The sequence below is a fragment of the Hemibagrus wyckioides genome, linkage group LG27 (genome assembly GCF_019097595.1).
Source record: "Hemibagrus wyckioides isolate EC202008001 linkage group LG27, SWU_Hwy_1.0, whole genome shotgun sequence".
In the NCBI taxonomy this organism is placed as follows: Eukaryota; Metazoa; Chordata; class Actinopteri; order Siluriformes; family Bagridae; genus Hemibagrus; species Hemibagrus wyckioides.
This window is the reverse complement of record NC_080736.1, coordinates 5,911,605-5,926,023: the sequence shown is the minus strand read 5'-3', so window position 1 is coordinate 5,926,023 and position 14,419 is coordinate 5,911,605. Positions and strand designations below refer to the sequence as shown.

Here is a 14,419-nt window from a genome sequence, read left to right as displayed (position 1 = left end):
TCTGACAGGTAATGTAAAAATCTATCAAATTCATTGACTGGCCCAAGATGAAATATACTTAATCATAACCTTAGAAACATGGTGAAAAATTCCACAAGGAACATAAATGACATCAACAACAACAACAGAAACACAGCCATGTGCTTTGCCTATTATTTATTAATGACACACAATTCCATAGGTTTTATAACACTATAAATAATATAACACATTTCTGCATACCGGTTTGCTATAGTTTCAATAAAATAAAAAAAACAACACCATTTTTCGCATATATTTGTACACGTATAAACAATTACAACAATACACGGTCATTGTTGTCTGCTCTGAGTTTATGCCTGTGAGGTTTTATAAATTTGTATCTCTGCAACAGTAAACACAATAATAAACGATTGGCGAGACTAATTAAGTGTGAAGAAAAAAATAATGTCTTTGCAGGACTCTTTGCAGAATGAATGAATGAATTTTTATCATGAATGTTACGATTCATATCATGGTTTCTTTTACATTATAATAAATCATTCACTTTAATGAACACTAACGAACGAACTAATTAACATAATGTACAAACGAATGCAACTGGCTGTCTAAATGTTGGTTATCACCTGGTAATTAATAATTTATAATTAATAACTTTGGGTGTGTAGGTGCACACGCTGGTTCATAATAATATGAGAGTGTTGAGTTTATGGTTTGTTTATGGTTAGTTCAGGGCACTTTAATGTAAAGCAGTACCATCATGGATTCTTGTGCATACTGATAAATGTGCATTGGTTTAAGGTTTTATTTTCACTCTCGTGTATCATCTTTAACCCAACCTGCTGCAGGGGCGGTGCTGCGGGTGCTAGGCGCGTCTGTGTTTGCAGGTGTGGTCCATGCTGCGGCAGTAACAGAAGGCTTTGAAAAAGCGGCAGTAGCATGTATCGCATGAATCGCAGCAGGGCAGCTGGTGGCCCAGGCATGACTGTTGGTGTGGGATACAGCGGCCTGGTGAACGTGTGCCTCTCCTCTGGAGCTGTACTGCGTCTGCCATGTCCTGTGGAAACTAAAATGTCAGCCGTTTAACCCAACCCTTATTACTTACCCAAGGTTGCACAACTGACCCTGGTCATCTTTTTGTTTTAATAAATTTACCTCATAAATCAACCCCAATACAACATAAAAGACATTTAATATGTGTAAATAACTAATTATTACGTTATTATAAATTCTATGTCCTAATATTTATAGGAGTAGACATGCCAAGCCTTATCTTAATATACCATGCCTCAAATACACAGATTAAGTTGAAAGCACAGACACAACCTTTCACAGAATACAGTGCAGTGAGCAGATCTGATCAGCTTGTTCTCTACATTGTATTATATTATTATCTATGGTCTGGTTCAAGTCTTTTAGCGTCAGACTCAGTTGTATAGACTCAGTTCTGAAGCAGACAGACAAGCATACTACTTCATGTCTGTTTTGTGGTTTGGGATGCAGCCCTGAGATTATGCACACATTCCCTGCATCCCTAATATTACTTTTGAAAGATTTAAGTCAAGCACCTCAAGTTATTTAACCTTATCAAAACATAAGAGTTGAGTCTAATTTTATTTCTTACCCTGACGCTACATTATGAAATGCCTGCTAATACATCTAAATTCGGCATTAAATCCCAGTAAGCAGTCATCATTCCTGAAAGCTAATTAGTATTACGGCTGACTACAGTACATGCATATGGTATATTTGCTGTGTAGTTAAGTGTACAGACAGGCTCAGTTACTTCAGCAGGCATTAGTTTGTAATTGTTTTTAACATTAACTGTAACGCATCTTACCACATGACAACAACAAGCTCCTTTATTTTCTGTATCACTGCCACTATCAACTGAACACAAGCTTTCCTTGACACACACACACACATTTAAAATGCTCTAAGGTGTTTGTCTTACTTGGATGGGATATATATGGGATATATATTAAAGATATATTTTAAGGGGTGATGTTATATATATATATATATATATATATATATATATATATATATATAAAGGGGTAAAAAAGGGGTAGTTTTATATATATTAATAACTATTAGTTATTAGTTACTAGACTAATAACTTAGATCATAAGAACTTGATTTAAACTGAATCATTACTAGCTGTTGAAATATATAATAATATCAATACAGAAAAGAAGCCAGGAATTTAAAAATAGCCGATCTGATGAAATTGCAGATATGAAGCATCAGTACCATCTATATTATGGGTTCTGCGTACCTGTTAAAATGCACAGTACTGCTAATGCAGCGGTTCAACTATTGCAAGTCAGTGAAGGCTACATGAGGACTAAGCCTACCTCATCGTAGGAAGCAGGATCCACCATCAGCTGTTCCTCGACTGAATCGATTCGAAGTTGTACTGCGTCCACTGCGGGACCTGAATCTTGCACGGCTATAAAACAGGAGTCATGAGTGTCGACTGGATATATCACTTCAATAGTATTGTATTTAGAACATGAGAGATGTTACATCATTTCGACCTGAAACTTGCATCTTGAATATGTTTCCTATTAAGCTGACATGTTTTGAGATTTCTCCTCGGGTAGATAATACATATTGAGGCATGTCACTTACCGATGTCAGGGAAAAACGAGGTATCTGTCCTCCTCAGGCTCGGATGCGAGACTTCCATGCGGTTAGTGCGGACGAGACCTGATGCCACCCGGACGGCGCTGAGACTCAACCAGCAGAAGATCACGACACTCAACATGACCACTGAGTCACAAATATTTCCTGCACTCTGTCAGCAAGCCGGTTATCCTCTGGACTGAAAAGAGGATTTAGAGATAAATGACAGTAATAAGACTCAGGATACTAGTTTGCTCAATGAAAATCTGCAGACTTTTAACTTGAGGTTACTTCTTATCAGACAACATGCAACACATTTAGTCTGAAACCACTATTCTAACCACTACTGTTGTTTCAATTGATTCCTAGCAGAATAAACCACCTAATCATAAATCCCAGCACTAACTGGTAAACTGCCTTTAAGGTTCTAACTAAGAAGTATATATAATAAGCTGGGTAATTAAACCCAGGACTCTTCTTCTGCTTCAAGGGATATTTTTCATGTATAACAGCTGACAGTGTTCTTTTTATGCATACCTATATATACAAATATATATTTACACTATAAATGTATATAAAAGTACATGTATTAGCGTGCATGTGGTCATCTTTCCTACCTGCAGTGTTCCTCACCCCTGGTTAAGGGTGTGTACCCAACTCTTGTTTTTAAGCCTCTATGAAGTAGGAGGAGTGGGCCCACATGATCCTAATCAGTGGGAGGGGGAGTAATCTCTTACGTCGCGCTCTTTTCAGTCACACACATACACATGCTAGTGATGGGAATTCCAGCTTTTTTTTAGTGAGTCAGAGCACTCGGCACTCAGCTCAGCAATAACAGCCAACCTAAAAGGCTTATTAAAATTCTCCTCTAAAAAACGTACGTGGTTTAATAAAATACTTGTTTTTGTGATAATCCGCAAAAGATTCTCAGAAACGCTGTGTTTCTTTAAAACTCTTTTTTCACTAACAAATACAGTACGTATTCCTGTAATGTAATATTATTATACCCGTGGCACATATATGCAAAGTAAATTCCATAAAAGAATAGATGACTGACACAAAGACTGATTATTCTTTAAAAAAAAAGAGAGAGAGAGTTGTCATAATCACAGAGAAATTCTTCATTATATCGATTTTTTAGCTTCACCCTTAAAATGAGGCATTGAACCCTAAGGAATAACATTATGAGCACTGACAGGTGAACTGATTATCTCTTCATCATGGCACCTGTTAGTGGGTGAGATATATTAGACAGCATGCGAACATTTTGTCCTCAAAGTTGATGTGTTAGAAGGAGGAAAAATGGGCAAGCGTAAGGATGTGAGTGAGTTTGACAAAGGGCCAAATTGTGATGGCTAGACGACTGGATCAGAGCATCTCCAGCTCTTGTGGGGTGTTCCCGGTCTGCAGTGGTCAGTATCTATCAAAAGTGGTCCAAGGAAGGAACAGTGGTGAACCGGAGACAGGGTCATGGGCGGCCAAGGCTCACTGATGCACGTGGGGAACGAGGGCTGGCCCGTGTGATCTGATCCAACAGACGAGCTACTGTTGCTCAAATTGCTGAAGAAGTTAATGCTGGTTCTGATAGAAAGGTGTCAGAATGTTATTAATGTTATTAAATGATATAAAGCAATTGCAGTCTCTTAATCATTCTGCTGTGCTAAACGACTCACACAGTGAGTTTCTACCAAGTCTTCCTGTTCAAAGATAAAAAGACATTTCTGGCACCCAGATCAGATTATTTGATCGGATGAGAACTGAGCACATATTAAACATATTAGACAAATATACACCTGACATAAGCACATGTTTAGTGGGGTTTTTTTCCCACATGATTCTTTTTCCCAGAGGCAAAAAAAGGAATTTGCCCCTATTCGGTTGTGTTCATGTTCAGAATTGAATTTCTTTGTCATGTCACAATCCACAGTGTGACATGAGTTAATAGCTAATATGAAAGGGAACACTCAGGGCTTAAGGCACTTTTTTTGTAGTTTTTATGTTTTTCCCTAGCCTACTAGGGACAATATATTTATAGAAAAGTTCCAAAAAACCAAAAAGAGTCATTTTTGTTCACATAAATGTTTCTTGAAAAAATCTTCAATGCTGATATCAAACCTATTTCTGGTCTCTGAGATGCCTCTAGTGCTTGTTCACAAGAGTCTAAAATTTGAAGGCGTTATCTTTAACCACTAAATTTCTGTGAAAGGATATCCAACAGAGCCTCACTCTGAAGAGTCCTGACTCATTTTATATCAGAAAATAATTTATTTGTTTACACTGAGTGAAAATGTCCAATAAGTCAATTTCAGTACAACAGTACATTGGTAAAAAGGGTTAAAGACTTCACAAATGCAACTGTATATGTGCGTTGCTCAATGCTAATATTTTCTTTAATGAGTTGTTAATAAGTATTAGATTTACATCGAACATCATGAAAAGCCTTCTTTGTTAATTGTGTTTGTTTCCCAGCAATCCCTTCATCACCTCCCGGTGTATTTATCTAGCAAAAGAGAACATTTCTGCAGAAACGTTGGCTCGGGTCATTCATCGCAACGAGAGAAAAAGCCAGCTGAGAGAGTTGAATCGTTTGTGAGTGACACATAACTAACACACACATGAACACTTACACAGACATGAGTGTTTTATTAGCACACAGGAAGCACACAGACATGTCTTGACCAGCATGTGGATTTTCCATTACGGTGCTTTCCTATTGCCGCTGTGTACGTGTGAGACAGCATGCACAACTAAATCAGAGTACAAGGTGACCATTTAATTTTTCTTCTTTCATTAGTTGTTTATTACAGCTTGGTAAACAGTGCATTACATTCACTTTAAAGCATCAAAATCTATCCTACATGAACTGGTCACTTCTGGTCTTTTTAATGAATGACGCAATAAAATAGGCAGGGAAATAGGCAGTGAATTTGTTCAAGGGTCTGCACATCAACGTCAGTCATCTCAGCAGCACAATTTTTTTTTGCTTTTTGTCAGAATTCGAGCGACTCTGAAAATTTGCGGAAATGGATAGTAATGTGCTAGCAATATTTTTAGGATGTTGATCATGAACATCAAGTGAAATTAAATTACTTGCCAATACAAAGCAGGTTGCTTGCTTTGATTTTGTTTTTGATAAACATGAAATTACGTAGAAGTGATACAGGAACACTGATAACAGTAAATGTGTGCACAAACACATACAGGAGAGGTCAGTGTGTGTTATGTGTCTTTATTTAAAAAAATAGCACAAGGGTGGTGGTAAAGGAAAAAAGAAAGATCAGCAGCCCATTAATGAAGACATTCTATAAACCCATCAAATTACAAAACCCTACATTCTGTTGTACTGAACACATTGTAAGTTCCATCTACTTTTCCCTGAACAATTTTTTAAATATGTTTCCTCCTAAAATGGAATAAAAGCTTGACAACTATCTTAAACAATCATCAGCCACGAGCCGGATAAAATATTTAACCCTAGCCGGCTTTTAGTGAGACTACATTAAGTGATAAACTTAATGTGATAAACAACTGAAGTTGTTTAAACTTTCATTGTGATAAACAACTGAAGGCCAAGTGTGACTGCCTTTACTAGTATACGTTCCATGCTGGTGCTAGTGCGTTTATGCTAGTATGTGTTTTATGCTATTTAATTCCGTCCTCTTTCCATTTTGATCACTGCTATTTTAAAAAGTGTATATTTTACTTAACATACTTTACTTAACTTATTTTTCCTGTCTAGTCAAACACTCTGGCTGTCAGGTGTTTCCACTCACAGAAATGGATGTTTTTTGGTTTGTTTTCCCAAGTCAATTTTCCATCATCTGGAACCAGCATTCATGCCACGTTTAAAACCCACAGAGATAATGTGTTATATATTTTTTGCTCATTCTGATGTTTGATGTGAATATTAACTGAATCTCGTGATCTGTATCTGCACGCTTGTATGAATAGACCTGATGTGTAACTGCATGAACCAATATGTGTACAGGGGATCCTATTAAAGTGGTCCAAATATTTCCTGAATATTCACTACAGCAATAAAACTACAGCAATAAAACGCTCCTCGTTGTTTATCATGTTATTGTACATACGCCGATCAGGTATAGCATTATGAGCACTGAGAGTTGAAGTGAATAAAACTGATTATCTCCTTATCATGGCATTTGTTAGCTGGCGGAACATTTTGTCCTCAAATTTGATGTGTTAGAAGCAGGAAAAATGGGCAAGCGTAAGGATTTGAGCGAGTTTGACAAGGGCCAAATTGTGACGGCTAGACCACTGGATCTGAGCATCTCCAAAACTGCAGCTGTTGTGGGGTGATCAGTATCTATCAACAGGGTCATGGGCGGCCAAGGGTCATTGATGCACGTGGGGAGCGAAGGCTGGCCCGTGTGATACGATCCAACAGACGAGCTACTGTTGCTCAAATTGCTGAAGAAGTTAATGCTGGCTCTGATAGAAAGGTGTCAGAATACACAGTGCATGACGGGTCAGGGCTGTTTTGATAGCAAACACAATATTAGGCGTGTGGTCATAATGTTATGCCTGGTCGGTGTATGAGTGACTAGAACGCGCACCGCTAGGTCACGTGAACTGTCACATGAACAGCTCTGTTCCTCTGCAGTCCGGCCCGCACACATTCACACACTAACCCCAGTGAGGATTCAATATCCTGTATCCTGTAGATAGATCATAAAAAAAAAACATCTCAACATGCCATTTTCGGAATTATATTTTAACGTGGATAATGGCTATTTGGAAGGGCTGGTGAGAGGTTTTAAGGCTGGAATCCTCACTCAGGGCGATTATCTGAACCTGGTTCAGTGTGAAACGCTGGAAGGTGAGCCTGGATGTTCATGATTTCATTGCTAGCTGACAGACCTTCATAGAAATTCATGTCTTTTAGCCTAATTTTTTAATTTAGTCTCTTTATTGCGGGAGGTTAAGACGGATACTTAGTTGTTTTACTTAAAGTATGTCGCGAGCTAGCTAGCTAGCTAGCTAGCTTCCCGGCGATTCGACGGGCTAGCATTAAACGGTTTTAAAAACTAGCAAATGTCATCCTGCTGTCAAACATGCCAGGCTTTTAGATTGAAGATTTTTGGAGGTATATGAATGAAGAAACAAACCAAGAACACTTCTGCATTCAGCACTACAGAGTCGCTAGATAGCTAGCTAGCAAACCGATGCTAGGTCTGACAGTCAGCTGGCTAGTATGCTAGCGCTTCTTGATTTCGTTCATTTGACATAAAATACATCTTTTTTAATAAATATTAAGCCTGGCTATTTTATGACAAGTGTTCACACGCAAGCCCATGTGTAAAATATTGCACTTTGTCTTGTGACTAGTATTGCGGAAATACATCCCTGACATCTACTTCTTTACTAGCTGGTCATGTGATATAGCTATGCTAAGTGTTACAGCTTACACATAGCTTGAAATCCTCACCAGTACATTTATATATGTTATATATATATATATATAACATATATAAAAGATAAAAGAAGATCAAAGATGTCTTCAGGGTGAGGTTGTTATTTTAATTTTAATTAAACACGTGTAAACATGATTTATAGCCATCGTGATGCACTACAGACAGGATTTATATTTTGCCATAACTCATTTTTCTGCATTGCTCTGAGTCACAGGGATTTTCAGCTTTGAGGAACTGGAAAGAGTTCTGTCACAATCTTGGAAAAAATAAAAAGAAGCAAGTCAAGTTGTCCGTCCGTTCCTGGTCAGACTGGAAACAAGTTTTACACCATTGCCTATAAACCAACAAGATGTCTAAAGTTGGGCTGAATTGATATCAGTATTCATACTGGTGTTGGATACTGGTCCAGTGCTGTGCTCAGTGTTTTTGCTCAGATACCAACATGAAGTGATACTTTTTGATACAGTGTGATGTAAATCAAGTTCTCAGTGAACAATATGACTGAGATCTGGATATTTTTTATCATTAAAACTGGCTGCAAACTCTATAAAAATTTCTTCCTACAGCACAAGTGAAACCATTTTAACAGTGTCTTTAATGGAGAGCATGAAGGCAGGCACCCTGAGAGTTCACAGCAATATCAGCAAGCATGGTCACTAAAAATGAGAGCGAGATGCCGTGAATTGGACAAACAGGTAGCTATTTGTGAGCGTGGTGCTTGCAGAGACCCTGGCACGTGTGTGAGCATTTGTATTAACATCCATCTCGAATGAGCCGCATCGCTGTTCAACTTGTGTTGGGATTTCGTAAATCATTTCCACAGGAGGAAGAGTGTAGCGTACGTTTATAACGTCAGGCATCTGCTGCAGATGAGGCAACGAAAGAAGCTACAAAAATGAGCTACTTTAATTTCAATTCTATATACTTTAGTTTCAATTTTATATTATATTTTATATTTTTCTAAAAGTTTTGGGACACCCCTCCAAATCATTGAATTCATGTGTTGTTTTTCAGGGGTTGGGGTCAGCCCCTTAGTTCCATTGATAGGAACTCCTAATGCTTCAGCATACCAGCTCCCAACTTTGTGGGAACAGTTTGGGGATGACCCCTTCCTGTTCCAACATGACTGCACACCAAAGCACAAAGCAAGGTCCATAAAGACATGGATGAGCGAGTTTGGTATGGAGGAGCTTACCTGAAATTGTCCAAAATATCTTGGTTTGCTGAAGCATTAAGAGTTCCTTTCACTGGAACTAAGGAGCCAAGTCCAACACCTGAATTCAATGATTAAATGGGGTGTCCCAAAACTTTTGGCAATATAGTGTATCTACAAGACCCTGGAGAATGCTATGACTGCACACTAGAAGTGCAACGGGGGGTTATCAGTTCAGCACAATTTTCCCCCGCACTTAATTTTGCGCTCATTTTTATTAAGCACACTGAGTGATACTGTTCTGTTCTTAAACATGAGGGGTTCATGGCTAGCAGCATATTCCATCAACCAACATGAAAGAGCTGAATAATATGTTCTGGTGACATATCTGGTTGCTTATATACTTAATAGGGTGCACATCACATTTCACACTTGTAATTGGTCTGAAAATATTTTTTAATTTGTGCTGCTTTAGCTTGTGGCTTTTGTCTTCTTCTCAGATCTGAAGCTTCACTTGCAGAGCACGGATTATGGAAGCTTCCTGGCCAACGAAGCCTCTCCTCTCACCGTATCGGTCATCGATGACAAGCTGAAGGAGAAGATGGTGGTGGAGTTCCGCCACATGAGGAACCAGTCCTACGAGCCTTTGGCCAGCTTCATGGATTTCATCACGTAAATAATTCACAACATTCGTTTTTAATCAATTAATTTAATCAGTTTAGACTGATTTTGTTAGAACCTCTTAACACACAAAGAGCTGGGCAATATCAGCACCTTCACCTGTGAGATTTAAGATTTGACTTTAATTATGCAGCTTGTATCTTAGGACTTATTTTTAAATACACAATGTTGCCTATGCATAAACGTTTTAGGACGTCTGTCTTTGCATGCACATGAATGTAATATGGAGTTGGCCCACCCTTTGCAGCTATAACAGCTTCAACTCTTCTGAGAAGGCTTTCCGCAATGTTTAGGAGTGTGTTTCTGGGAATTTTTGACCATTCCTTTAGAAGCGCATTTGTGAGGTCAGGCACTGATGTTGGGAAAGAAGATCTGGCTCATTGTCTCCGCTCTAATTCATCTCAAATGTGTTCTATTATCTGGAGGTCAGGACTCTGTTCAGGCCAGTCAAGTTTCTCCACACCAAATTTGCCCATCTATGTCTTTATGGACCTTGCTTTGTGCACTGGTGCACAGTCATGTTAGAACAGGAAGGGGTCATCCCCAAACTGTTCCCACAAAGTTGGGAGTATGAAATTGTCCAAAATATCTTGGTATGCTGAAGCATTAAGAGTTCCTTTCACTGGAACTAAGGAGCCAAGTCCAACCCCTGAAAAACAACACCTGTATTCAGTGATTTGGAGGGGTGTTTTTTTGGCAATATAGCGTATTATGAATAGGAGAATTTTACATTTGAACATTTGTTCATCACAAGTGTGACTTCACTAATTTCCAGTCTCTTCTGCTGTTGTTGTTGTGAGCCAGCATTAGATTTCTCGCTCTTGTTGCAACTATGCCAAAATTGTGTTAATATCAAGAAGTGGCGTTTCATGCAAAGGCTTTTTGGTGGTCAGTTATAAGACAAGCTCTAATGTCCTCCTGACAAACCTGTGTTAAAGCTGTGTCCTGCTCTTGTTATTGTAGTTACAGCTACATGATTGATAACGTCATCCTGCTGATCACGGGCACGCTGCACCAGAGGGCTATCTCAGAGCTGGTGCCTAAATGCCACCCACTAGGCAGCTTTGAGCAGATGGAGGCCGTCAACATTGCCCAGACCCCTGCTGAGCTCTACAACGCCATCCTGGTTGATACACCATTGGGTAAGAAATGAACTTGATGGGCTTGTTCAAGCAGTTCAAGCAGTTTTAGTGCTAACTCATAGCAGCATATGTTAATATTAAATTTACAACCAAGGCTTTGGCAATATCTGAATGAATTACATTACTTACTCATCCGTCTTCTTTCAGCTGCTTTCTTCCAGGATTGCATCTCGGAGCAGGATCTGGATGAGATGAACATAGAGATCATACGTAACACTCTGTACAAGGTAACAACTCACCTCTCAAGCAGAATCTTTAAATGTGATTAATGAGCACGAAATAACGAGAAGTATTACAGCGAATGTTTTTCCTTTTGTGCTTTTCCAGGCTTATCTTGAAGCCTTTTATAAGTTCTGCACCAATCTCGGTGGGACCACAGCAGACACAATGTGCCCGATTCTGGAAGTGAGTAAGCCTTTGCAGTGCAGTGAAAACATGTCATAAGGTTTTGATTCATTTTCTGTATCAGCAGCTCTGACAATGGTGACAGCTGCAAAACAAATCCCATGGTTTATTCCAGCTTTCATTTTTTAATTTGCTTTAATATTCTATCATTTCTGATAGTCACAGCTTAGACCGAGAGGGGACTTTACAAAAAAATTGTTGATTGTGAGCAATTATAGAAAAGATTCTTACATGTCAGTGCTTTGTAACTGTAAGTTCTAGTAGATTAAGTTCTCTGTCACAGGAAAGTCTACAGGAGAAAGGGTACTGCAGTTTCTCTGTAACCTGAGTTTGTTTTTAATTATTATTATTATTATTATTATTATTATTATTATTATTATTATTGTTATTATTATTGTTATTATTATTTTAAACTTTCCTATCTTAAAAAAGCGAGTTTGGTGAGGGAATTATAGCAGTAGGTGATAATTCCTGTTTTCTTGGTTTAGAGACAAAAATACAGCTGAATTTTTCATGTGTATGTCCTGACTTCTTAATAATTTAAAAAATTGTTTTTGTTGAGAATAGATGGGTAATGGAAAATGGAAAAAACAACATTGCATTTTCATCTGTTACAATGATGCTGCTTTACCATTATACATATTCTAAGTACATTTTTTCCCTCCATTCAGTTTGAGGCAGACCGGAGGGCCTTTATAATCACCATCAACTCATTTGGGACAGAGTTGTCTAAAGAGGACCGAGCTAAACTCTTCCCTCACTGTGGAAAGCTTTACCCAGAAGGCCTAGCACAGCTGGCACGGGCTGACGACTACGAGCAGGTCAAAGCTGTTGCTGACTACTACCCTGTAAGTTCCCACAGAACACTGGAGCAAACATAGCTTATAACTAATGATTCATTTTAACTTGAATCTAAGTGAATTGAGGTTAAATTGATCAAAAACGAATGCTTGTCATTTCAGCGATAAATGTAGCCAAAATGTTCCCAGTAATAAATATTTAAATATTATTTTGATAAATGAAATTTTGTTAAATAAATGAGTGTTTTCTGTTCCATTTCTCATTTTGAAGCAGTTTGTGTGATAAATCTAGAAACTTCTCAGTGACTCTTTTCCCTCCTCTTTTCTAAAAGCTTTTTTTAAAGCTGCAAGAAATCCTTTGATGTGTTTTAAAGAAATATGTGACATCAACCACGTCTTCTTTGTTTTATTTATTTTTTCTTCCCAGGAATACAAGCTTCTGTTTGAGGGTGCTGGGAGTAACCCAGGCGATAAAACGCTGGAGGATCGCTTCTTTGAGCACGAGGTGAGCATGATCATGAGAAAGGACAGCGAGAGACAATGAGCTTAGTGAGGTTAGAGAGGACCAAAAGGACCACAGTGTTTGCTTCTGGCGCTGCGTTATGTAACACAACTGACCTTAGTAATTGGAAGATACACTGTCGTGGAACTACATGGCAGCCGTCTAATAAATCATCATAAACTGCTCGAATAGTGTTGCATGGCCAGCAGCAGGTTGGAAAGAAATCCTCTGTTTTCCCCTCTACTAATGAAGCCTACGTGTGTGTAATTTGTGCAGGTGAAGCTGAACAAACTGGCCTTCCTTAACCAGTTCCACTTCAGTGTGTTCTACGCTTACGTGAAGCTGAAGGAGCAGGAATGCCGTAACATCGTGTGGATCGCAGAGTGTATCGCTCAGAGGCACCGCGCTAAGATAGACAACTATATCCCTATTTTCTAATGTTAGACCCTTTCCTTAACTCCTGTCTGAAATTGTTCTTCCCACCCTGTTATTTATAAGTTCTGTATATTTTGAATCATTTCTATAATATCTAATGATCTGTGTTTGTGTTGAAGTCCAAGCTTTCAGGCAGCAGCTTTCTCTGGTTGAGATTTAACACGTTTACAGCCTGCCTCAAAGAAAATCATCCTGGGTGATTCTCGGTTCAGTTAAAGTGTTGGAAACTTTAATGTACTTTAAGGATCGAAGCAGCATTAATCATGCGACACAACATTTCGTTGTAGCTGGCGTGTTCTAATCTCTACACCTACACTCTGACATCCTGGTCTCGCGCTCATATTTCTCCTTGTAAATCTCCTGATCCATTGTCTTTACCGTAATGCATTATTATACAGATGGCTTGAAGGTGTTTAGTGCTGAGATGTGGAAAAAAAAAACAAGAAGAAGATCACAGGAACATCACTCTGAATAAAGCAAAAGTGTAATTGGACATTTTCCAGACTTTAGGGCTGCACAATTGAGTCAAACATTCCATAAGTTTAACATGTCTGTATATCCTTATCTTATTATAGTAAATCTTAATTTCTGAATCTTCCCAAATGAAACCTTGCTGTATAGACATGTCATTTTTCCCCTTGTAAAGTGAATCCCATCACAATCATTTCTCAAACTCATCCAGATGATGTAATGAGTATTACAAATGCATTAGTGGGGTGGGGGGGTGAAGCGAATTTTATGATAGAAACATGCCTAAGTGGACCGGTGTTGCGTTTTCTTGTGTATGGATGCATTACTCCGATTAAGCTGATGTGAATTGTGCTGTTCTCTTTTTTGTAAATTAGTCTTGACTAACTTATGGTGTAGATCAAATTTTATCAACGAGAGCCAGATGTGAAAGGTCGGACCTATATACGAAGATGATTTAAATGTGACCTCACGTTCAGGTATCCCGTGCTGTATAAACGATACTGTATTTCTGTAATCTTGCTTGTGTTCTGTGTCGGAGAGAATATACGGAATCTGTGTCTAAAGCTCAGTGGATGTCGTTATTGAACACGTGTATTGTGGTAAATATTTATTTAGTAGAACTACAAACCCACGTTATAGATTTCTGTTCAAAAAAATTCCATGCATAGATGAAATATTTCAAGCAGGCTCCAGCAGGTGGCGCTAATGGTTTAGTCTAGTTTCTCAGATGCAGATGCAACTATCCAGGTACAGTATAGGAAGACAAATTTTATTTAATATATATTTTA

At 38.4% G+C, this 14,419-nt stretch overlaps 2 protein-coding genes across 3 annotated transcripts; one reads left to right on the top strand and one right to left on the bottom strand.

Annotated features, from left to right (window-relative positions):
• Positions 1-141: 141 nt before the first annotated feature.
• agrp (agouti related neuropeptide) lies at positions 142-3,319 on the bottom strand. Of its 2 annotated transcripts, none has more exons than XM_058382278.1 (4): positions 3,225-3,319; positions 2,614-2,806; positions 2,337-2,431; positions 142-1,045 (listed from the first exon to the last, which is right to left on the bottom strand). In XM_058382278.1, exons 2-4 carry the CDS (start codon positions 2,747-2,749, stop codon positions 845-847), a joined length of 432 nt encoding a protein of 143 aa, XP_058238261.1. In that variant the 5' UTR covers positions 2,750-2,806; positions 3,225-3,319; the 3' UTR covers positions 142-844. The 2 variants fall into 2 exon arrangements, with proteins under 2 accessions (XP_058238261.1, XP_058238263.1); XM_058382280.1 differs by having other exon boundaries at positions 146-1,036.
• Positions 3,320-7,208: 3,889 nt separating this feature from the next.
• On the top strand, positions 7,209-14,194 carry atp6v0d1 (ATPase H+ transporting V0 subunit d1). Its single transcript, XM_058382168.1, has 8 exons — positions 7,209-7,447; positions 9,696-9,867; positions 10,840-11,018; positions 11,166-11,245; positions 11,346-11,423; positions 12,095-12,271; positions 12,651-12,728; positions 13,002-14,194. The coding sequence occupies exons 1-8, from the start codon at positions 7,321-7,323 to the stop codon at positions 13,161-13,163; spliced, it is 1,053 nt and encodes a 350-aa protein (XP_058238151.1). The 5' UTR covers positions 7,209-7,320; the 3' UTR covers positions 13,164-14,194.
• The last annotated feature ends 225 nt before the right edge of the window (positions 14,195-14,419 follow it).

Excerpts from the sequence above, each read along its gene's own strand:
- agrp (XM_058382278.1), bottom strand. The coding sequence starts at position 2,749 with ATGTTGAGTGTCGTGATCTTCTGCTGGTTGAGTCTCAGCGCCGTCCGG. Across the intron at positions 2,432-2,613 it reads CTCGTTTTTCCCTGACATCG|CCGTGCAAGATTCAGGTCCC; the intron begins GTAAGTGACATG and ends CCTGTTTTATAG. Across the intron at positions 1,046-2,336 it reads ATCCTGCTTCCTACGATGAG|TTTCCACAGGACATGGCAGA; the intron begins GTAGGCTTAGTC and ends CTGACATTTTAG.
- atp6v0d1 (XM_058382168.1), top strand. The coding sequence starts at position 7,321 with ATGCCATTTTCGGAATTATATTTTAACGTGGATAATGGCTATTTGGAA. Across the intron at positions 7,448-9,695 it reads TCAGTGTGAAACGCTGGAAG|ATCTGAAGCTTCACTTGCAG; the intron begins GTGAGCCTGGAT and ends TCTTCTTCTCAG. Across the intron at positions 11,246-11,345 it reads TACGTAACACTCTGTACAAG|GCTTATCTTGAAGCCTTTTA; the intron begins GTAACAACTCAC and ends GTGCTTTTCCAG.